This window comes from Ahaetulla prasina, chromosome 7, assembly GCF_028640845.1.
Source record: "Ahaetulla prasina isolate Xishuangbanna chromosome 7, ASM2864084v1, whole genome shotgun sequence".
Lineage (NCBI taxonomy): Eukaryota > Metazoa > Chordata > Lepidosauria > Squamata > Colubridae > Ahaetulla > Ahaetulla prasina.
The window spans coordinates 48,989,684-49,014,057 of NC_080545.1; the positions used below are offsets into that span (position 1 = coordinate 48,989,684).

The 24,374-nt window shown below is 39.6% G+C and overlaps 2 protein-coding genes across 6 annotated transcripts in view; one reads left to right on the plus strand and one right to left on the minus strand.

The window, feature by feature from the left end:
* The first annotated feature begins 249 nt into the window (after window positions 1–249).
* Window positions 250–16,974, plus strand: MDM2 (MDM2 proto-oncogene). Of its 3 annotated transcripts, none has more exons than XM_058190070.1 (11): window positions 250–460; window positions 903–990; window positions 2,447–2,521; window positions 4,483–4,616; window positions 7,230–7,279; window positions 7,576–7,637; window positions 8,413–8,473; window positions 9,235–9,389; window positions 12,246–12,395; window positions 13,563–13,640; window positions 15,520–16,974. In XM_058190070.1, exons 2-11 carry the CDS (start codon window positions 907–909, stop codon window positions 16,069–16,071), a joined length of 1,401 nt encoding a protein of 466 aa, XP_058046053.1. In that variant the 5' UTR covers window positions 250–460; window positions 903–906; the 3' UTR covers window positions 16,072–16,974. The 3 variants fall into 3 exon arrangements, with proteins under 3 accessions (XP_058046053.1, XP_058046054.1, XP_058046052.1); XM_058190071.1 differs by having other exon boundaries at window positions 250–434; XM_058190069.1 differs by having other exon boundaries at window positions 251–805.
* Window positions 16,975–18,066: 1,092 nt separating this feature from the next.
* The window catches only part of CPM (carboxypeptidase M), a 43,472-nt gene continuing 37,164 nt past the window's right edge, over window positions 18,067–24,374 (minus strand). For all 3 annotated transcript variants that reach the window (XM_058190072.1, XM_058190075.1, XM_058190074.1), the window contains 3 exons: window positions 20,562–20,714; window positions 18,619–18,767; window positions 18,067–18,369 (listed from right to left, as the gene is read on the minus strand). In XM_058190072.1, coding sequence (XP_058046055.1) covers window positions 18,154–18,369; window positions 18,619–18,767; window positions 20,562–20,714 — 518 coding nt within the window. In that variant the 3' untranslated portion in view covers window positions 18,067–18,153. The remainder of the gene's footprint in view (window positions 18,370–18,618; window positions 18,768–20,561; window positions 20,715–24,374) is intronic.

Here is a 24,374-nt window from a genome sequence, read left to right on the forward strand (position 1 = left end):
GAAGCCAAACCAAGATATACTTAATAAATAAATAATAAATAAATACACGCTGATAGAATGGCTGCTATAAACCTTGTGCAGTTTTTTTTTTAAATTAAGCACGCGGAATGCAGTGCAATGCAGGAAGTCTGCAGCAGCAGATGATGCCCTCTCTCCCCGGTTTCAAACAATAACGATAGCGCGGGACAGGGGCTCTGGGAAAAAAAGAGGCCCCTTCCGTTGAAAGCCGCGGGCTCGAGCTGGCTGGGGGAAGTCGGGAGATGGCGCGAGCGTCAGCAGGCCCAGCTGGGGGCGCCACTTAGGCCGCCCGCGCAACCATAGCCAGCCAGGAAGCGGCAGCTGCCGCCGCATAAAACAGAAAGCAGCTTCGAGCACCTTGGTTCGAAATGGCGACGCGTGGCGTGAAATTAGGCCTCCGCTCTCAGGAGGAAGCGGTTTGTTTTCGCTAACAGAGAAAGAGGCGCGTACGGAAACGGGCGAGGGGGGACGAGCGCAAGGGAAGGAGTCGCGGAGTGGCTTGGCAGTTGGGCGGGAAGAGGGATTTCTCGTCTGGGCTTCTCCGGAAGGCGCGTTCAACGTGGAGGAATCGTTGGGAAAAAGCGGAGGGGACGGTTGGCGGCTTCGTTCCGGTCCTTCCTACCTTGTTGACTCAGCGCCTCTCTCTAGTCATGCTCGGACATGCCTGGCCGTTCTGCTTCGAGGAGTGAAGTCCAGGCATGCCCGTAAACGAGGTCGTGGGGCTACTATTTATGGTCGGCTCTTGCGAGGCAGTTGAGACTCTCACATAGCTGCAGGGCCCCTTACGGTAAGGTCATCGAGGCGCTTTGGGTTTTGCTGCCCTGTCGTCTAATGCACCGCCTCGTCTTATTTGGTGTGGTTTTTTTTTCTTTCCTCCCTACCAGGCAAATGTGCAATACTAAAATGGCTTCTGCGACCGACCAGCCTGCGGCTGGCTCAGCTGTCATTGGTCGCTCGGATCAAGAAGGCCTGGTAAGCGTGTGAGGCGATGCCGAGACCCTCAGAGATGGTTGCATTTCCCCGAGGCCCCTGTTAAAAGCGTCCTGCCGACAGGACTATAGGAAGAACAAGGGCGATTGTTTGTGTTGTTTATTAGCTACTCTGTGTGTACGCATGTTGGACTTTACACGTAATCTTGGGGTGGGTGGGGGAGGGAATTGGTTAAACGAGTTAGGTGGGTCACACCTTTTAAGTTTTAAAACATGATTTAGGAATTGCAATGAGGGATTCCATCAACATCCTGAGATCAGCAAATGACAGGTTGATTTAGCCAATGTGGGACTGCTGCTAATAGGTTTTTTTTTAATTGGAGAACCGATCCACTTCATTGTTCAAAAATTTTTGCAGTGTCTCAGTTTAAAAATTCAGAAAAAAGCTACTGTTAATTTGCTTGGGAAAAATCCGTTGGAGTTAAAGAACATGCTTTTGTGTAATTATGCCTGAGAGGATTGTTTACATAAAGCCAAAGACACAGTGAAAAAGCTATAAAGTATGCTGGGAAGTTGAGGCTAATGAGATTTCTTGACATAACTTTCTCAGGTGCAAGGTAGAATCTGTCACTTGAATGGTATAAAAAATTGCTAGGTGGAATTGCAGTAATTAAGTATTACTCTGTATTTGAGATGGTAAGACATTTTTTGAGGCAAATTGAAGATCTCTTAAATTTATCCTCATTTGGAGACAGGATCAAGGCTGAAGATGCTATGAGTGGGTACCACTTTGTGGTGAACTGTAATTTAGCTTAGATATAAGAATATTATGCAAACCTCACCTACCTACTTGTGGGTTGGTAAAGGGATGGCTTTAACTTCCTAGTTCAGGGCTGAAGACTGGCTGGATAAAAGTCATGCAGACAGTTTCCATTCTTAAGGGAAAACTAAAACTTAGGTCACGTTTGTCATTTAAAAAATATGTGGAATATATATGAAGCTATTTTGTTTGAATTGATCAGCTGTATTCAAAGCATTTTTAAATAGTGGTGACATAGTATCTGAGAAGCCCCAATATTCCTTTAGGCATCAGAATAAGATTCAGTTGGTTATCAAGGCCCATGTGTGGATGTTTTTCATTTCATATGTTTAAAGCTGTTCTGTTATTTATTTAGTTTTGGTTATGTTATTGCATCTTATGTAAATATATAAAATATGTTAAGAGCCAGTTTCAGCCCATCTCATGATAAGGAAGCAGAATATAAGATTTTAAATAAAATAGCATTCTCTGTTATTTGGACATGATCTTGGGGAATGAAAGAAACAAGTTTTAGGAAATTGTGCTTTTTTCCCCCCTTCTGCTTTTTGAGGTTGATCTCAGAAAGATTTGCTGTTGTTGGGCATATTAAAAACTTTAGAGCTAGGTTCGTTTTTGAAACATTTCCCATATTTTGAACAAGACATAACTAAACAAACTGCATCTTTGTTTATATTTTCAGATTAAACCCAAACCACTGCTTATGAAACTTCTACAGTTTGCTGGTGCAGAAAAGGATACTTTTACCATGAAGGAGGTAAATAGATTTGCAGTCAACGTATAAAGTGAAAATGATTTAGATATTTATTTTTCATACATTGAACAACATGTTGAGTTAGTAGTAATGTGGCTGAAAAGTGAAGAATACTACACAGCTGAGATGGTGGGTTGTGACTTTTATATATGAAAGCAAAGGCAAGACCCATGTTCTGTTTTCCAAAGTTGCCCATTTTGAAAGAATTTTCTACATTGTGAACATTTCTAATTTTATTAGAAATAATTCATTATTTTCTAATTTTAAAAAATAACATTAGATTTTAAGATAAATGGTAACTAGCAAAAATAATATTTAAGCTCAAAAATGAAAAAGGAGAAAAAAAATAAAGAAAGCAGAATAAAAAAAAATTATTATTTTTAGATCTTTTTTTTCCGATTTTCCTTTCTTTTTCATTCTTTATTCTTTATAAATACAAATAAGTTACCGCCACCTTTCCTTTACAATAGGTATACATATTGATTTACTTTAAACCCTAAATTTACAACATTAACTTCCATTTTTCTTTTATCTACTTTTATTTCTAATTTAATATTTTTCTTAATATTTTTACTGGTTCATGCAAAAAGTCTGTCTTTTCTTCAAGGTTCATAAACTTGGCTTCAAGCAACTGAGCCAGTTTTAGTCCTGAAATCATCAAACATTGATTTTAATAAACTTAAAGGGATTGCTTTATCTTCATTATTTTTTCTACTCTAACAGTTCTGAAAAGCCTCCATTCTCCCTTTGCTTGCTGTCATTCCAGAGCGAAAGCAGTAGGCAGGAAAAAAAATAGATACAGATAGTCCTCCACTTACGACCACAATTGAGCCCAAAGTTTCTGTTGCTAAGTGAAAAATTTGTTACATGAATTTTGCCCCATTTATTACCTTTCTTGCCACAGCTGTTAAAGTGAATCACTGCAGTTGTTAAGTTAGTAACAGGGTTGTTAAATGACCTGGCTTCCCCATTGACTTTGCTTGGAAGAAGGTTGCAAAAGGTGATCACATGATCACTGCAACAGTCATAAATAGGATCAGTTGTCAAGTGTCTGAATTTTGATCACATGTTCATGGGGATGCTGCATATGTAACTGTAAAAAAAGGTCATAAGTCATTTTTTTCAGCACTGTTGTAACTTTGAACAGTCACTAAATGAACTGTTGTAAATCAAGGATTATCTACTTCACTCCTCCAGTGTCTCTTTAAAGCTGTAATTACAGGCACATGTCTCAGCCAAATACACAATCTATTCAAATCCAGTCAACAATCAAGCATATTAATACAAAACAAAAAGCATTCCCATGGAAGAACTAAGTCAAGTTAATGCACTTGAGATTTTTACAATGCAAATTCATGAAAAACTAATGTTTTTAAAAGTAATCTTCCCCGTCTATTAATAACTTTCTTATATGACACCTATTATCTGGCTTATTGTAAAACATCAATATATTTTTAAGTTTCTAAAACTTCTAAGTTTATTGTCACGGAAAGAAGTACTTATCTGGTGCAAAAGAAAATCTCTCTTAAATTGAAGAATAATAATTTCCAAATGTACTTAAAAAATGAGGATTGGCAGATCCAAATGTCCATAGGCTACACCATACTTAACTTGTGAAACAACCACAAAAACTTCCATCTTTGTGTTTAACCCATAGGGAATGGGATCTAAAGATCAGGTAGGTTTATTTCACACTTCCTCCTTCTTCCAGAGGAAGTTCAGCATCCCACACTGGATGCTGGGTTCCAATCAAGCTGTATTGTATTGTCCCCACCCCTCAAATTAAAGCACCATTAGTCCTCACTGGAATATTTCCAATTTCAGAAGGGCACCATAACAGTATTATAACTGAGACATTATTGGGAACTAGCTTTCAATTTAATAAATAATGGTTCTGTAGTAAATGCAATACAAATTCTACTTTCTAAAGCTTGTGTTATAAAACTGTTTAATGTTTGTTGTAGATTTTGTTCTATATTGGCCAATATATTATGTCTAAACGTCTATATGATGAAAAGCAACAGCATATTGTCCACTGTGCAAATGACCTTCTGGGGGATCTGTTTGGAGTACAGAGTTTCTCTATAAAAGAACACAGGTAAAAAAAAAACCCAAACTTGTAGCTTGGTATAATGCTATGCTATAGTTTTGTTGGCATGACTTTATGTGCTACAAACATATCAATTCAGATTGTCTGCATGCTTATAGTGAATTTATTTTTAATGTAGAAATCTAATTTAACCTTTTATAGTTCTGTATTGTATTTCCTTAGTAGCTGTAATAAATTTACTGTAAAATAAAATACTGTCTACAAGAAAATCATCCAAATTTTGGCAATATTTATTTATTGCATTTATATACTTATGAGAGAGCTCACAGTAGATTATTGGGGGCTGTAGATAAGAGTTTCTTCTAGATTATTTTTAAATTACTAAAACCAGTGTGATACAGTGCTTAAGGTGCTGGACCAGCGCTGAGGATACAGCTTCTAGTCATCTTTTAGCCTTGAAAACTCTGGATGACTTTGGGTCAAGACTGAAGGTAGGCTGGAATCTGAATCCTAAGTGCTAACTCAGCAGCTTAACAGTATATCATATGGCTGGAATTGAATGTAGCCTTAATATGGCCATTTAGAATTTGGAAAAAAATGTAAAACATTATGCTATTTCAACCAACACTTCTAGCTTCAGAAGTGGACAGATGATTAATAAGTGTCAGTTAGGCTGTTAGTTGGTATAAGTAAATGGTATCAAGTAAATGCAAATTTAATTCCAATCCTGCCTAATTGTAGTCATATTTTAGGCACAAAGTCAGTTGTACAAGGTTGGACTAATCACTTTCTTTCAGTCTAGGAACAGGGCAAGGGCAAACCACTTCCAAAAATGTTGCCAAGAAAACTGCAAGGACTTGTCCAGGCAGTTGTCAGAACTCAGAGAAATAAAAAAAGAGGCTGGGCTGGAGGAGAAGAATCATATGCTATATTTTTCGGAGTATAAGACGCACCTTTGTTTTTGGGGAGGAAAAAAAGCTGATTGGCAGGTGGATTGGCCTCCCAGAATACCCCCAATCAGCTGTTCCCAGTGGTGAATTTTAGCAACAGGTTCCTTGGTTGTGAGCTCTGTGCCTTGTTTTTTTTTTGGCTTTTTTCTTCCTGCCTCTGAAACTCTGTTTCAGAAAAAACTTTTTTCTGCCTCTGAAAGCTTCCAAAACAGAACTTCAGAAAAAAAGCCTCTGAAGCTCTTATTTGGGGGCTTCTTTTCTGAAGCTCTGTTTGGGGGCTTCTTTTCTGAAGCTCCGTTTCTGATGCTTTTTTCAGCCCCTGAAACTTCTGCTTGAGAAGCTGGGCGGGGCTACATTCGGAGCAGGGGTGAAATCTAAAAATTTTCCCTACCAGTTCTGTGGGCATGGCTTAATTGGTGGGTGTGGCTTGGTGGCCAGATGACTGGATGGGCGTGGCCAGTAACAATAAATAATAAAAATAATGAAGTATACAAAACAATAAGACGTACCAAAAAACAACTTTCACACTTTACACACACAACACGACTCACAAACACACACACAAAATGCTTCATACAGCTTTGTGAGATTTTGTGTAGTTAGAGTGAAACACTACAGAAACACAGAAATCTCAGAAAGCTGCACAAATATTTTATTATTTTATTTTTAGATAAAAGCAGTTAAATTTAAAACTTCTTTTTAAATTTAGATGTAGCAATTTAAAGTTAATTGCTACGTCTAAAAAAAATTAAAACTTAAAAAAACCCAATTGACTATTTTTTAAGCTCCCCCCCCCCCCCTAGTTACTTACCCTATTCAAGGGACAAGGCAGGCAGATTCAGTTGCTAGCTGATGCAATTGATTCCAGCAGCCAAAGCAAAACAAGACAGGAGCGAGCCCAAAAGAAGCAGCAAGTAAGCAAGTGGGGACCTGGCGATTGGGTAACCTGAGAGAAACATCTCTAGCAGATCTGGCTTCCAGCCCATTTCTGTTCGATTCTTTCAGAGTCACTGAGTTTTTTGACCAAAAAATTTCTTTTTTCTAATCAGGAAACATACCGGTCTACCAGGCTTGCTTTAGTCTAGCAGAGCCATACCAGTCTACTTGCCTTTTTTGGGAATGCACCGTCTACCTTTTTAAAAAATAGAGGCACTGGTCTACTAATTTCCTTTTTTGGGGAGCACACTGGTCTACCTTCTTTAAAAATAGAGACACTGGTCTACTAGCCGCCTACAGCACTGATAGTGCCACCCTTTGAAGCGCCGCGGCAGTCATTTAAGGCCATTTGCAGCTATATCACCACTGAGAGCTTCAGGGACAGAGAAGAGGAACAGCGAGGCATGGAGGGGGAGGCAGGGATTTTTGCTATCGGTTCTCCGAACTACCCACCCACATCGCTACCGGATCGCGCAATCCGGTCCGAACCAGGAGCATTTCACCCCAATTTGGAGTATAAGACGCACCCAGATTTTCACCCTCTTTTTTGGGGAATAAGGTGCATCTTATACTCTGAAAAATACAGTATGTATACTGAAAGATCTGTACTGATTGCTGAATGGCTTAGAGCCCTCTTTCACTCTGCTTTTAGCAGTCATTTTCAGTTTTCAGTTTCTTTCCCAGAAGCTTCTGAATACATACAAGCTTTTTTCATCGTTGTTTTGTTCACTGTTCTTTATATCTAAAGCTAAGATCTTATTTTATCTTTAAAAAGGCAGTTATATTTGATGATTTCCAAAAACCTGGTAACAGCCACCCAGCAAGGTAAGTTAATTTTTTTAATAAGCTTGCACTACAATTGATGGACAGAGAACTAGGTGCAAATGAACCCACTGAACTATTGCATGGTTAAAATTTTGAAAAGGGAATAATAGGTCCTGAAATGCAATTATATAAATATTTGTTTAATCCTTTCTAACTCTATTGGTCAACATTTATTACTGAATTTTAAGGAATTCAAATTTATACAATTATAAAGTAATAACTAGATTATTTTAAATGCCTGTCTGAATTGCCAACTTTCCTCTTTTATGACTTCCAATATGTATTTTTTTTTGAAGACTCTAATAACATAGCTGTGAATCAGTCCAGATGCCAGCTAGAAAATGGAAACATTCTAAAGGTGATCACTGATTTATATTACATTTATTTATTCATTCAGTCATTTATTAAATTTATTTGCCCCCATCTCATCACATGGTGACTCTGGGCAGCTTACAAAGTTAAAACCAACAAAACAGTACAAATATACATATAGCAATAACATTATAAGTTATGGTAAAAATATGGGGAGGGAAGTAACAGGTTGTGTGGATGGTGAAGTGGAATCAGCTATTAATCTACCAACCATTTCCAGTGTAGCATTCCCCCATTGAGACCCAAGCCAACTGGCAGAACCAGGTTTTCAGGTCCTTATGGAAGGGAGTGGTGTGGTGGCCTAGAGGTGAAGACATACTTGCCTCCCACTCAGAAGATTGAAAGTTCAATCCTAGATAGCAGTAGAGGTTTTTCTATCGGGGTACAAAGAAAATATCTGCAGTGAATTCCATGTAGGTATCAGGAAGGGCATCCAGCCAGTAAACACTAGGCTCCATTTAGTTACCCCGACTCCACCCCAAATAAAGGAATTAAAGGGATGTAAAAAGGAAAAAAAGGAATCTCTCCCCAGGGGGTAAGATGTTCCAAAGAGCAGGAGCCACAGGAGAGAAGGCTCCTCAGGACCTCATCAGCCAAAATTCCTTGACTGACCCGATCTGCAGTATACCTCCTTTGACGGTGCAGGTGGGACACGCATGTCCCAATGGGTTGAGATAATTTCTCAGGAATATATGTGGTATATGCCTCTTTATTCTTTCACATGTAAATCTGAAATAGTTACTTAATATATTATTAAACAGGAAACAATACAAGAAGCCACTGAAGCAACTACTTCCCAAAGAACAAGATCCCGTGAAAGAGGTATATAAATCTGTTGTGTTATGTTTCAGTCCTTAGAGTCATTTGAATATTCAAAGGTAATCGTTGACTAATAATTGATTGTATACATTATGTGGAAATAGAGTTGTTTATTGATTGGCTGACCTCTGATTGAGATCTGACTTCTCATACTCTTTAAAACATTGGCTGTTGTCCTCAAATTTAACACTGGAATTTAACTTCTCTGTCTAATACAGTGTGTTGTGGAGATATAGCTAAGTGAGATATAGCAGCTTTGTTTATTCTATTGTATCCTGAATATTATTTGTCCTATAGATCAGTTTACTTCACACTGTTCCAACTGGTTTAGTGAAAAGCAATTGCACTAGAAACATTTTAAATCTAGTTACCATTACTACTGTCATGTAGAAGCTTTTTTAAATCTTTATAGAATAATGTTTGCTTTTAAAAAGATTTAGGAGTGATGCTTTTAAAGATAGCAATCCAATGAATAATTTCGCGTAATTTGGAATTACATTGAAAATATGTAACCTTTTTGGGGGATGTCAATAGGTATCTTAGTGAGCTGTTAGAATTTTATGCAAACATTTTAGGTAGCACTGATTATTTTCTTTCAGAATATGGAAAGAAGATTTAGTCCTCAGAATGATAGGAATAAGACGTAGCAATCACCTACACTTTCTGAAGTTTAGGAATTGCATAGCAGAGTTTCTTCATTCAGTTCTTTTCTAACATAAAATCAGAGATTTGGTAATTTGTTTAAGAAAGTTTTTTTCCAACAGAAGAAAGTGCTTCAGAAGATATGAATTATGAAAGACAAAGAAAAAGGCAGAAATCTGACAGTATTTCTCTTACATTTGATGAAAGTCTTAAATGGTGTGTAGTACATTGTGAGCAAAGCAACAGCAGCAGTTCAATCAATTCCTCACCAAGACCAGTAAGTAGATAATAGTTTGAATTTTTAAACAAGAAACTTAACTATATTAAATCTGTATCACTGGAAGTAAGTAGCATGAGAAAATGATATGATTTATTTTAACCTGACATGTCAAAAAAGAAGAAAACTAGTTGAGGCTTCTCAGTAAACATACTAATTTGTTATCTATAGAGTTTCTCCATCAGAAATAGGAGAGTATTGAATTCATGTCCATATTCTAAGACAGTAAATGGCTGGAGAAAATTTTTCATGAAGTGAGAGGCTGAAAGGCCTCTTGGGAAGTACTAGAAACAATTAGCGCTCATGTGTAGCACTATATACAAGAGGAAAAAATTTCCCCTTTGATATTTATTATGTTTTACCCCAATTCTGTTGCACTGGCATATACCCACCAAAAAGATAACAGAATTGGAAGGAAACTTGGGGGTTTTCTAGTCTAACCCTCTGCTCAAGCAGACAACCCTATGCCACTTCAGACAAATACGTATGATCTTTTCTTAAAACCTTCCAGTGTTAGAGTACTCAAAACTTCTGGAGGCAATTGTTCCACTGATTAATTGTTACAACTGTCAGGAAACTTATCCTTAGTTCTAGGCAGATTCCCTCCTTGATTTAATTTCCATCTATTGCTTCTTCAGCCATCAGGTGGTTTGGAGAATAGGTTGACCCCCTTTTCTTTCTGGCATCCCCTTAGATATTGATATCATGTCACCCCTAGCCCTTCTTTTCATTAAACTAGACATATTCAATTCCTAAAATTGTTCTTCATATGTTTTAGCCTCCAATCCTCTAATCATCTTTGTTGCTTTTCTCTGCACTCTTTCTAGAGTCTCAACATCTTTTTTATGTTGTGGTAACCAAAACTGGATGAAATATTCAAAGTGCGGTCTTACCAATGCATTATAAAGTGGTAGTTACACTTCATGTCAACTTGATTCCATCCCTCTGTTAAAGCCTAGAACTGTGTTACCGTATATACTCGAGTATAAGCCGAGTTTTTCAGCACGTTTTTTGTGCTGAAAAACGTCCCCTCGGCTTATACTCGAGTATATACGGCTTATACTCGAGTTTTTTTTTTTTTTTCGTTTTTTTCACATTATACCGGCCGGCGCGAACTTGGCGGGCTTTTGCTTTAGCGCGGGGAAGCCCTGCCGGTGCAGTGAGAGGGCGGGGCGGGGGAGCCGCCAGCCTTCTCGGCCGAGGGAGGTTTCACGACCGGTAGGTGCCTCATTTCCCACCCTCGGCTTATACTCGAGTCCCCAGTTTACCCCAGTTTTTGGGGTAAAATTGGGGACCTCGGCTTATACTCGGATCGGCTTATATTCGAGTATATACGGTAGCTTTTTTTGGGAGCTGTAGCATACTGCAGGCTTATATTTAAGTGATTGTCCACTAGGACTCTTAAGATCCTTCTAACGGTTACTATTATTGAGATAGTCATTTTGATGTAGATGTACTATGATTGTTAGCTTTCACAGTTTGAACTCTCTTTTTGTTGATTAATTTACATAATTTGTAGGATAGAATTACCAGAGTGAAATTTGTTGTTCCTAGTCCGAGTTGCATATTTCAAAATGCTGTATTTTGTCCACCTCCATCCACTATATGTTTTCAAACTTAAATGTCCTTGTCCTTCCTGCCTAAGGTGGTGTTTCTTGGGGGCTTCAGCAATTTTAACTGCAATGTATTCTTAGCTAGTATATTATTACATCTAGAGCCTTTCTGTAAATGCAATCACAGTACAAATTTTGCAAATTAAGAGCTGTTTATTCTGCTTAAACAAGTCAGTGATTTGTTAAATTAAATATTCTAAAATAGAGGAAACTTTTATTCAGGGTAGGTAATAGCATTTCTGGGTTGACTGGCATTTTCTGCAACATTTGATTTGACAAAGCATAATGCAATAATGAATCATTAGTATTCAGTGATATCAGAATTTGCCTCTACAAGCTGGAAACCAGTACAGTAAAATATAATGCTGGCTAAACAATTTTTTTAGACTTTTTTGTAGCACAACACCTGTTAAAATGCTAAATATTCCACACAGAACCATGGTAAGGCAATTCCTAAAACTATGACAACTGATGCCTTATGATCATTGTTGCTTAAACATAGTTTGTCTCTTCTGTTCAGTTTATACCCATGCCATTTCAATAATGTTCTTTCTTTAAAAAGATGAATGCTTCTTTTTAATTATGGAAGTAGCCTTGTTTTTAAAGAAAGAAAATATTTCTTTCCCATAGCAATGCTCCTCTATTTCAGGGAATATGCATTTTTCATTGTAGGAGCTACAGGCAATCTTCAGCTTGGGACCATAATTGGGACATGAACCAATTGGGATTGCTAAACTAATGTGGTCATTAAGTGAGTCATGCCCAATTTTATAATCCTCTTGCCATGATTGTTGAGCAAATCACATGGTTAACTGAATCTGCCCTTCCCCATTGACTTTGCTTGTTGAAAGGCCTCTGGGAAGGTCACAAATGGTGATCCTGTAATCCAGAGACACTGGAACCATTGTAAATACATGCTGGTCATCAAGCATCTGGCTTTTGATCATGTGATCATGGGGATACTACAGCAATCATAAGTGCAGAGACTAGTCACGTCACTTTTCAATGCTGTCCTAACTTTGAAAGGTCAAATAAATAGTTGTAAATCAAGGGATGTACTTTGGTAAAAAAAAACAAAAAACCTACCTACTTAGCATTTTACTAGAAGTTTGTATCCTATTAGCACAGTTTTGTTTCCATTATTTCAGATGCTCTTTTTCATCCAATATATGCATTAAAAGTTTAGGGACCTTATCTCTTAAATTTAATTACTATTCTAATCAGAAATATTCTCTGTCTCTAGGATCATGCCAGTTTAAGTGAAAATTCAGACTGGTTAGATGAGGATTCGATTTCAGATCAATTCAGTGTAGAGTTTGAAGTTGAATCTATCTACTCAGAAGACTATAGTCCTAATGAAGAAGGATTTGAACTAACAGATGAGGATGATGAAGTATGTATATTTGAACCAAAATCAGATGGAATGTTGTTTGAGAAATGTAACTTCATATAGGAACACTTAAAAGTGGATATAACCAAGTGAACTATCAATCTCTCAAAATCTAGAGGTACATTTGTGTGAAGTTTCAGAAGTTCTGCTTATCTTTGCTACTCACTATTATCAGCTCTTCATGTAAGTCCTTCTGATATATATAAAAGGAGTCTGAATGAAGAAATAAAGTTTGATGCTGGGAGGAAACCCTTCCTGAATGGGATATTCTTTATTCTATTTTGAAAATCAATAAAGGAGAATATTTATAGCTTGAAGTTGAAATGAGGGGTCCTTGGTGGTCTCTTACCTTGCTTGTTTTCTTGCAGATGATTCATTACCCAAACTAGGCTAAAGCACTGTTACCTAATTTGGGCAATGAAACATCTGTAAGAAAACAAGCTCAGAGACCACCAAGGACCTCTTGTTTTGAAAATAGAATCCAGGTTTTAAACCTAGGACTATTCAGTGCAAAATTCTACACCATTAGTATTTTCGAATGTGTCTGATTAAGCTGTGTACTGACAAGTTCTCAATAGCTTGAAGATTAGTATAAAAAAATTGGAAATCCAAAAATAGCTAATGTCAAAAACCATGTACTGAAGGCTGTGCAATGCCTATAAAGCTTTCTCTCTTACATCCATGTTTGCTTCCACCCCCAAAGCTTTAGACAAAGTCTGGGTTTCCTTATAGTGCAAAGTTAGGATGCGAGTTATTTGATATGGTTTAGCACATTGTATGAAGCCAGATATTGCCCTGAATAGCCTAATTAATGTTTTAATTTTCTGAACTGGATCTCCAGCTTTTTAAAATAAGTAATTGTATAGTACAATTGATAGCTGATTCTGGAAGTATTCTGAAAGAGTAGGAAGCTGGTAACTTTCATTTTTATCTCAATCTTGTTCTCAAGGATAATTCCTAATAAGATTTTATTGATTTTAAAGTATTCTAAAATTAAAGAGTTGTTTGACTTGGAATGGGGAAATTACTGTATTTTCTTCCCAGATAGTAAAAAAATTGTGAAATTTATTTTCATTGATAAGAGAGAATTAAAGCTTCACAAATTAACTTTAGAGTTATAGAATATATTTTGTGTGACTTTTAATTAAAAATAATTTAATTTTTCATCAGGTATATCAAGTAACTATATATCAGACAGAAGATAGTGATATAGATTCATTTGACGAAGACCCTGAAATTTCACTAGCAGTAAGTAAAATCTTGGTTTGAGACAAATTGTACTTTTGAATTTGCAACATATTCTTTAATTTATTCCAGGAGATGATCCATCTGTCTGTAAACATACATACATACATACATACATACATACATACATACATACATACGTAAATACCATATTTTCCTGAAAACAAGACCCATCCCGAAAATTAGCCTGATTTTTTTGGGGGTGGGCCTAATATAAGCCCTACTCCAAAAGTAAGCCTGGGGGAATGGGTGTGGCCAGCACGAGAGACAGCGAGTGCGCAAGTGTCAATAGTGTCAGGCTGCAGCCCGACAGCCCCTTGGTGTAGCACAAATACGGTTAATTCTGAGCGTGGAGGCAGAGGTGGGGGGAGAAGACAGGCAATCCAGATGTGCTGTGTGGCTGCTTGATTCATGGGAGGCTTGTGTGGTGACCCCGGCAACAGGCAGAGGCATGGGGGAGGCAGGCAATTCTGATGCCCTGTGTGGGTGATTGGCAGGCGCAGGCAAGCTGAGACACGGATGGAGTGGGTGGGTTTTGGGATTGCCTCTGCCTCTGCCTGGCTCTTCTGCGCACTTTTCACCCAGAGGGAGACAAAGCTTTGTCTGCTTGCAAAGGGGACAGTTTGAAACCGACCTAATAGCTTCATTTTAAACTGTCCCCTTTGCAAGCACACGAAACCTTGAGTCTCCATCATTTTTGTGTCTGGGTAAAAAGTTTGGTGTTTGGTTGTCTATCAGGTGCTTGGGATACATCAGTTGAATATGTAGCATGTGTTGTGTCTTCTTTGCAGAAAGGAAGGGGAGAAAGGCCTGTTCAGAGCAGCGTGTAGCAGTGTAGTGCAGGAGGTGGGAGAAGAGAGAGAGAGCCTCTTGATACCTGTGAATGTCTTCTCACTTTTCATTAAGTGTAAGCGTGTGGGGGGGGGAGCAGAGCTCTTCTCGAGTCTTCTCACTGCCCTGAAAACATTCAGTAATCACCAAATCTTTACTGGCCAGGTTGTGGGTGTATTTGCTGACTTCAAATTGCATTCTTCTCCCTCAGGAAGAGCTCCGCTTCCCCCCCCCCACACACACACACACACATATTGGGTAATAAGAGTACACTTTAGGAAAAAATATATATTGTTCCCTTTTCACAAACCATTACATGTGGAATTATAATAATTTCCCTAATAATAGGATCAATGTGATTGCATTGATGTAACAAAATGTGAATTGGGTATATCACCAAATCATTTTGCAGGAAATCAAGCATCTCAGCAGAGTGCATTACAATAAATATGGCACCAGGTCTGAAATCCTGTCAGGATCCTCTCCTGAAATAATCTTGGCAAAAACGTATTCATTTTAAATTGCTTTTCTTTAAGCATAACTGTTCTGTGGCTAAAGCCAAAGTGCTGTGAATAGCTGTACCCTAAAGTATATTAAGCAGTCCAGACCCTAGCCAGTTAAAATACTTTTAAAATGAAATTTTATTCCAGTCATGGACATTTTGCCTTTAAGAATATATTCACCTCATATCTTACCAGAGGACTTCTAGTCAATTGCTATTTATGTGTAAAGCTTCAATCTGTCATGAATGTAGAAGTATAGGCTTTACATACTGTATTTATGTGAAAGCATCCAACATTATTAGCTCTTCAACATCTCTTTAGATTGCCATGCATCTATGGCATAGTGCCATTGCTTTGACTTTTCATGCCTATTTTGTACAAATAAGGATTGCAGTAATCAGAGACAGTCTTTAAGTTTTGGTTACAAATATGGCCCCTTCTGAGATCTTCTTAGAGTCCATCATGTGCACAAAGAACTTTATAGTTTATCTTTTATTTTGATAAAGCATTTGTATTAACACAAATTATTTCTATTTAATTCACCAAAGGATTATTGGAAATGCTCAAAGTGCAATGAAATGAACCCACCTCTTCCATCCCATTGCCCAAGATGCTGGACTCTTCGGAAGGATTGGCTTCCTGATAAAAAGACTGAGATAGTCAAGAAGAACAAATTTCTAAATCCCTCACCATTAGATCCTGAGGAGGGCTTTGATGTTCCTGACTGTAAGAAAGGGAAAATTGATGATGATAAAGAAGAAGAAAGTGCAGAACAAAGTCCTGAATCTCAGGAAAGTGAGGCATATTCACAGCCATCTACATCTAGCAGTATGCTTTGTGGTAGCCAAGAAGATTATAAAGAATCTGAGAAAGAAGATATTGAAGACAAAGAAGAAAGACTGGAACTGGGGCAGCCTGTCTCCAGTGTAGAGCCTTGTGTCATATGTCAAACAAGACCTAAAAATGGTTGCATAGTACATGGAAGGACAGGACACTTAATGTCATGTTTTGTATGTGCAAAAAAGCTGAAGAAAAGGAACAAACCTTGTCCAGTCTGCAGGCAGCCTATTGAGATGATATTGCTAACTTATTTTTGCTAGCTGCAGTACAAATAATGTATTCTACATGTAGCTACATGTATTCTACATGTAGAATAACACAGAATGCAATTTTGAATGTTTACAGGAATATATTTTCCAAAAGATAGAAACTTTTAAACATTGCTCTGCAATTGAAAGTGTGATCATAACATTCTCCAATTTAGTTTTGAAATTTGCCAAAACAATAAGCACATGTATATATGATGAAGACTGATAATACAGAGTTTGTTCTTTATATTAAATATAAAGAAATCTTATTACTCTTGTAGGGACCACAGAAATAAAGTATATATTATGTTCTAAATCTTAAACTGATTTACTTACCTAGGTTGATCCAAATACTGTAGGCGAAACACTGCGGATACAATGGAAGGTGCTTAAACAATGGTTTTTAGTTGTTTTCCAAGTTTCCTCTTGTCTTAATAGTTTTATTGTATCTAAGTGGTTATTGGCTAGCAAGCTAAGATTATCTCAAAAAGAGCTTAAAACTGATGTGAAAAAACTAGTTCTAACAGATCCTTTAATGCTGATTAAAGCAAGAGGCAGACAGTAGTTTTGGGCCTGGACAAGCTTACAATCTGTTCTCAATGTGAAAGCTCTGCCTTTGCCTCAGTGAATCCAATGAGGTTTTGGTGGTCTACTCGAATTGCGTTCTTTAGGCCATGGTTACCATACTTGTACTTCTTTGGTGAAATTATAAAGGATGACTTATATTTGTGCTATGATCAAGTATTATGGCAAGAATTCTGTTTAAAATGTTTTTAGAAGAACTAATTCTAAAAGTCACTGAAATGAGATGTAGCATTCCAAGTACATACCCATTGTAATACATTCACAGCAAGTAAATAGTATACAATGTGTGAGTTGCAATCTATAATTTACCAATAAACAATCTTTGCTTTTGTTTATTCTCCACATTTTATTTTCATATAATATAGGGGGCTCTGTGGCTCAGACTGCTAAGACAGTCTGTTATTAACACAGCTGCTTGCAATTACTGCAAGTTCAAGTCCCACCAGGCCCAAGGTTGACTCAGCCTTCCATCCTTTATAAGGTAGGTAAAATGAGGACCCAGATTGTTGGGGGCAATAAGTTGACTTTGTATATAAATATACAAATAGGATAAAGACTACTGCTAACGTAGTGTAAGCCGCCCTGAGTCTTCGGAGAAGGGCGGGATATAAATGCAAAAAAAAAAAAAATCAGTTCACAGCAGTAATAGGTTATCGATTTCCAGTCTTTCTTTGATAGTAGGGAGAGGCAGCAATGTGTAACGGTGATTCTTTTCCTCCACATCTACAATCTAAAGATTGTAATGGTGATCAATTTACTTGTCATATTTTCTAAAATGAGATCAGATAAAGAAGAGCCTCCATATTATGTTGTATTTCTTGGGCAATTTGGATGTGTGTGTATACGCACATAAAATAGTATTTCCCTATTTGTATTAATTCTGGGGCAAAACTGCATCAGTACTGTATTTTTTTCTACCTGGAATGTAAAAATAGTTTGTCATTGAAATATTTTTTCTAATTTAGAGTTCTCTTGACTTCAGAGTTCTAAAATGTGATTCCAAAGCAAGATGAGGAAAAGTAAAAGCAACAGATCATGCTTTTTTATACAGTACCATATCCAAGAGCATTAGTTATAAATGCTTAATAGGTACTAATAAAATAAGCTCATTGGCTCAGGTTGCTCAGAGTAGGTTCCATGTATGTACAGATGCCCTACACAGTGGGGAAAAAAACAAGTTCTTCAAGCAAATGTTTGCACTCATTTGTCCATTAAAGAGAAAAGACCAATCATGTAAAAAATGTCATTGGTCTCTTCTGACTTCTCGTTTTTATCCCTAAGATCCAGTTGTATTAGTATAGTAATTCTATTTTAAGTGAAGGGCAAAGGGGATGTTTCATTAAATTAACCATAAATTAATAATTATACCACTGTGACCTGAATGCACATTTTCCTATTCTCAAAGGTTGAAACAAAATGCAGTTGTTAATTCAAAGGCTTTATTATATCAATAAAATTTAAAATCTATAGTTAAGTACTGTTAAAAAGCAAATATAAAAATACAATTTTTTATATGCCTATATATACAAAAATTAGAAAGTGAAACACTGTAACAGTAACTGTACTAATGCTGTTTGAATAAAGTGGTCTCAATGGGCATGGAATAGGCGTTTTTGAGGGAGATTCCAGGGAGAAAATAAAGTTACATTCATAGGCACTGAGTTTTTCTGCTCCATTTGGTAAAAACACTTCCTGTTGTAATGACATAAATCCAGGGAGGGTTGCCTGAAAAACAAATTTTATTCTGTCAGTATGCTTTACTATGTTTACTATTCTTACTTTCAGAGTGTTACTTGAAGTTTCATTATCAATGTAACTCTTTGCTCCATGTGCAGAATGTTCATTTCATATCCTAAAGTCTGAAGCACAAATTACTTCAAATCCCTCAGATTAATAGATTTTAAGGGCCTGGGACAGATTATACAAAATACAAAAGAATTTTGGATAAGAGCTAGATAAGAGTATTGTACTTACATTGAGAGTGTAGGCTCCAGGCAGGAGGAGAAGGTAATATTCACCATTTTTATTGGTTACGTAAGGACATATATGCCTCCTTCCTTGAACTTCCACTATCACATTTGCAATGGGTTGGTTCTTTTGATTCAGAACACGACCTTTTACACCTATAAGGAGGAAAGAAGAGAAGGTGGTGTTTTTATTTTTTTCAGGCTGTAATTGAGAATTTTCTTTGCTACAGATGATCACAATTCAGTGATGACTCTTTGCAGGCCCAATTGTGACTGAAGGGCAAGTTGGAATTTCTTGGCTGTGACTGCACAATAGAACAAGCCTAAATCGTCAATACCTAACACACACATATATGCTCCAAAGTATCCCAGACAGAGTTAATGCAGATATTCTTTCTCTGTGGTGGTGCTAATTTATTGAGCTCCCTGTCCCTGAAATCCAATCAGCTCCTTGTTAGGCTTTAGGAAAATTGTTACAAACAGGATTGTTTCAGAGGGCCTTTGATTAATAACACTAGATATTGCCATTTATATTTATTGTTCTTCTGTAAGTCATTTTATGATTTAATACATGATTTTATTTTAAGGAACTACATGTTTTATTGTTAGATAGTTTGAAATTGTACTATACATGTTTTCATTATGATGACTGTAACCCACTAAGAGTCTCTGGAAAAAACATGAATGAATAGATAAATAATCTTTCCCTGGAAGGGACAACACAAGGAAACCTGAGTGATGCTATCTATGCCCTCATGATGCCTGGAGGCTGCAGAGATTTGGATGGGGGACAACAGATTTCGACTTAATCTTAACAAGATCAAGTGGCTTTGGGTACAGCAAGCCTCAAGACTTCAGTGTTTGTCAACCTTAGTTCTGGATGCATTTGCACATCCCTGATCAGATCCAGTTTTCAATCTAGGGATTCTCCTTTATTCATGCCTTTTCAAAAAGAAGCTGGTAAGCATGACTAGGAGAGCTTTTGCATAGTTCTGGTTTGTGCACCAGTTGTAATCTTTCCTATATCATGACTCCCTGTGCCCATGTGAACAAGTATGGGCACTCCATGGGGCTACTCCATTTGGAAGTTTCAACTGGTGCAAAGTACAGTAGTGAGAGCAGTCTTTAGGGCCCCTATGATGGCCCATATTACATCTCTGCTCCGAGAACTTCACTGGAACCAGTCTGCTTCCGAGTACAGTACAAGATGGTGTGATGATGTATTCTCATTGTGTTTTTCATTGTTTTATTCATTGTTTCATTGTTTATTTTATTGCTCTATTATCTTTTTCTGTTTACCCTCTTTTCATTTCTCCCTTTTTATTGTTGCAAGCTCCATAGCAAGACAGGCAGCAAATAAATTTAGCAATAATGAGAATATTTATTATATATACATTAAAATGAATTGAGCATGTAGAATGAATAACAGTGAGTAGACAATATCAATGTACTTTCTGGAAAAAACATACTGCATGTTCACATATGAATTATAATTTGTAATTGTAAATGTATATTTATAATTCAGTCATTCAGACACTTCTGATTCTATATGATTAGATGGACATTATTTTGCCAGGATGGATTGTCAGTACTGGTGGTCATCAACTAACAAGTGTTCAATTAATAATGGTTCCAAGTTATGACAGCTTTGGAAAAAGTGAATTTCACCTGTCCCCAAACTTACGATGCTCCCACAACCCCAGTAGTTACATGATCACAATTCAGAAGTTTGGCAACAGGTTCCCACTTTACAACTAGTTGCAACCTTCCCAGCCAGTTTCTGACAAGCAATGTTAATTAGGGAAGCTGGATTTGCTTAACAATATTATTATCAGAGACAATTCTTGTAGAAACAACCCAACAAATATAAATTGTCCTTTTAGTAATTTATTCCACAAGATTTACAATATATCAGATTTCAATAAGCTAAAAACAGTAGAACTTACTTACCTAGATGGATTTGTTTAATGTATTCAATCAGAGCAATTTTATTGTCATCCCAGAAATCTTGAATCTGATCTTCTGAGGGATAGCGACAACATGATAACTCCAACGTAATGTCAAAGCATTGTCCCCAAACGTAATTATAATCCTGCATGCTACCTGAAGTAAAATGTTCAATTACATCACTGAAAGGTCAGTCCAAAAATAAACAAGCATTTTATTCTCCTGATCACTTCCATATTGCTTCTCATCCATCAAAATGTGCTCTTGATCTGAAAGCAAGCATTTCTACATCATGAATGAGGCTGGACAACACCAAAACAGAACTTCTCTGCAGATATCATTATCAGGTTTTGGAACTCCAAATAATTAATTATAATAATGCTAATTATTAATGTTATCACTATTGCCTAGTGACTGCTTCCACTTAAGGGTCCACTGGGGAGGTGAACGCACAAATAACTGCCGTGAACTGTTAGGTGGGGCAAACTATTCATTCTGTATAACTTGTGTCTCCTCCCCATTGCACGATAGACAATGGGAACAGTGCACTACTGCTCCATTAGCCTTTTCATACCGCATTTTGTTGGTGTAACATATCACGTAAGATCAGGCATACAAAATGACGTCACTGCAAAATAAAATGCTAAAACAATACAAATAATATTGAGTACAATTTAGATGTTAGTCTGAATAGGCATTTTAGTCTGTGTATTTATTCAACCAAATGTACATTGAAACAAATCCAAAGGATTTAAGATGCATGAAGCATCTAAGATTCTTCTGCGCATGTCCAAGATGGCCGCTTGCTGAGATCTTCGGAGCGGCAGAATGAGTGAGTCCCGGCTGACGGAACATCTTGGCCGCCGACCTGGCCGATTCTCCCCTCAGGCCCAAGGATAAGAACATTCAGGCAGCCACGGGAGAGGTTTTTTGCCCTCTCAGGGTCCGTGGCAGCCGAGAACGAGGCCGAGGGGAGTGAACGGTGACTGGCAGCGGCCATTTTGGCGCAGAGCCTAGAAGGGGCGGCGTCTCGGCCGAGAACCGCCGCAATGGAGTTGTTTCCCGGCGTTTCTTGCCGGGAATCGACGTATGGAGCCCTGCGGTCCATTGTGGAGGGCTGCGGGGGCGGAGGAGGCAGAAGAGGCTGAACTCCGCCACAGCAGCGTTTTTTCCCGGCTTCTTTGCCGGCGACGACGACGGCGCCCTCCGGTCCAGCATGGAGGGCAGCAGCGACGGATTCGGTGAGGAGGCAGCCCTTGTAAGGTCCCTCCACGCGGAGAGAGCGTGTTGGAGGGGGGGGATACCGAGGCCACAGCTGGGGTGGTGAAGATGGCCGCAACAGCATCCGGGATAATTAGCCTCTGGGTGGTGATGGCGGCGGTGAAGCTCCCTCGGCTGTGGATTCGGCTAATTACCTCCTCTTCGCCCTTTCCCCCTTGGTATATTTTCCATCTGGACCTTATGTTGCTATCTGCTTGCCTACGGTCTGGACTTTTGGACCAAATGGACCAGGCTGGGAGTGAGGCATAGGAATTGGTGTGCCCCTCCTGCAGTGGTCTCCCTTCCTTCCTCCCCCTGGACTCTGGATTCCAGATTCTGTGCTGGCGTCTGGACTCTGGGGTTTGAGGGAGGGTTTGACGATCAGGACTGCCAGCTTAGGGTCGTAAGACCTGTAGGACCCGGTTAAGGACTATTCCCCGGTGCCTGCCTGGACCTGCTCCCCTCCCCCTTCTTGTGGAGTGGGTTGTAGGGTGGAGAATTGCTGGCCTGAAGGGGGCCTACCATGGAGGAGCTGCCATCCTGGTGACATCAAAAGCTGGTCTTTAAGATCGGTTCAATCCGGACTGTTTTAACATCGTGGTCAATAGGGATGAACTCATTCGTATGCCGATTTGCGTTATATGTGCTACTCTCCGACTGAACTCCTTGGCCTGCGGGATTCCCCCATCTCGCGGGAATGGCCCTCCTCTCTATCGAGGGCCTACCTCTACGAGGGGTCTTGGGACCCGGAGAGGTGGCATGCGTCAAAGAAGAATCTTTGGGGTTTTTTAAAGAGGTTTTTTAAGGGGGGGAGGGTAGTGACGGGTGTTGGGGGGAACCCGTCGGAGGGGGTATGTCCAGTCCCAGCGTGCGCTCACAGCATTACTTTAGCGGGTCCGAAGACAGGGGGGGAGGGGAATGGGCAGAGCAGAGATTGTTATTCCATCTGTACGGTAAGTGGGAGAGGCAGATATGGCGGAGGCAAGGGGCCGTATCGTCCTTTGGGAGCACGTGTTCGATGTCTAAATGTGATCACGTGCTCCGGCCCCTCAGTCCTTACTCGTTCCCCGGATGGTCAGGACCCTCAGAGCTTGGGTCTTCGGCTGATGTTGTGCAATGCCCGGTCCGTGGTGAATAAGGCTCCCCTGATTTGTGATCTGATTCAGAGGGAGTCTGCGGACTTTATGGGCATTACGGAGACCTGGTTGGGCACAGAGGGGGGTGTACCCCTGGTCGAACTGTGCCCTCCAGGTTTCCATGCATTCCATCAGCCGAGGGCCCAAGGTAGGGGTGGGGGGGTGACGGTTGTGATTAAAGAGAGTCTGGAGCCGAGGGAGTCCACTGTACCTCAGATAGCTGGTTGTGAATCCCTCCTTGTGAAGTGGGGCCATCGGAATCAAATGGGTCTGTTGATCACGTACCTGGCTCCTTGCTACGTGACTACAGCCCTACCTGAGCTACTAGAGATGCTTGCTGGGGTGGCGGTTGAGATTCCCAGACTTTTGGTTCTGGGGGATTTCAACTTGCCATCAGCCGGCTTGTCGTCGACGGTGGTTCAGGAGTTCCAGGCCTCCATGACGGCCTTGGACTTGATTCAAGTAACTGATGGCCGTACACACACGGGGGGAGGCGCACTAGACCTGATTTTTATCTCTGGTCAGTGGGTTAATGATCTGGAATTAGGAGACATAGTGATGGAACCGGTGTCATGGTCAGATCATTTTCTTCTTCGCCTAGACTTTCGGACCGCCGCCCACCACCGCAGGGAGACGGAGCCGATGCGTTGGTTCCGTCCCAGGCGCCTGATGAACCCGGAGAGGTTCCGGACGGAGCTTGGGCCGTTCCCTGAGGATCTTGCCCACGGCACGACTGAAGAACTAGTTGCGGCCTGGGAACGGGCCGCGGCTGGGGCTTTGGACCGTGTCGTGCCTTTGCGGCCTCTGACCCGGCGTAGATCTCAATTGGCTCCCTGGTTCTCCGAGGAGCTGAGAGAGATGAAACGCCGGAGAAGACGCCTAGAGAGCATTTGGAGGTCTAGCCGTTCCGAGGCTGATCGGACACTAGTGAGGTCTTTTACTAAGACCTACCTAGTGGCAATGGGGGAGGCGAAACATTCGTACGTTTCCACTCTCATTGCATCGGCAGATAACCGCCCGGCCGCCTTGTTTCGGGTGACCCGTTCCCTCCTTCATCGGGGGGACGGGATGACCCTTTACAAGGACGAGCCGAGGAGTTTAACTGTTATCTATATGATAAAATCGTTCAGCTTCGGGATAGTTTGGACCAAAATTGCGATGATCCAACCGAGATGACAGAGACGCGTCTTGTAGAGGTTATTTGGGATGAGTTTGATTCTGTGGCTCTCGAGGACGTGGACAGGTTGCTGGGGAGGTTGCATGCAACTACATGTTTACTGGACCTGTGTCCTTCCTGGTTAGTGCTGGCTACCCAGGAAGTGACACGAGGCTGGCTCCAGGGGATTATAAATGCTTCTTTGTTGGAAGGGGTTTTCCCCGCCGCCTTGAAAGAGGCGGTGGTGAGACCCCTCCTCAAGAA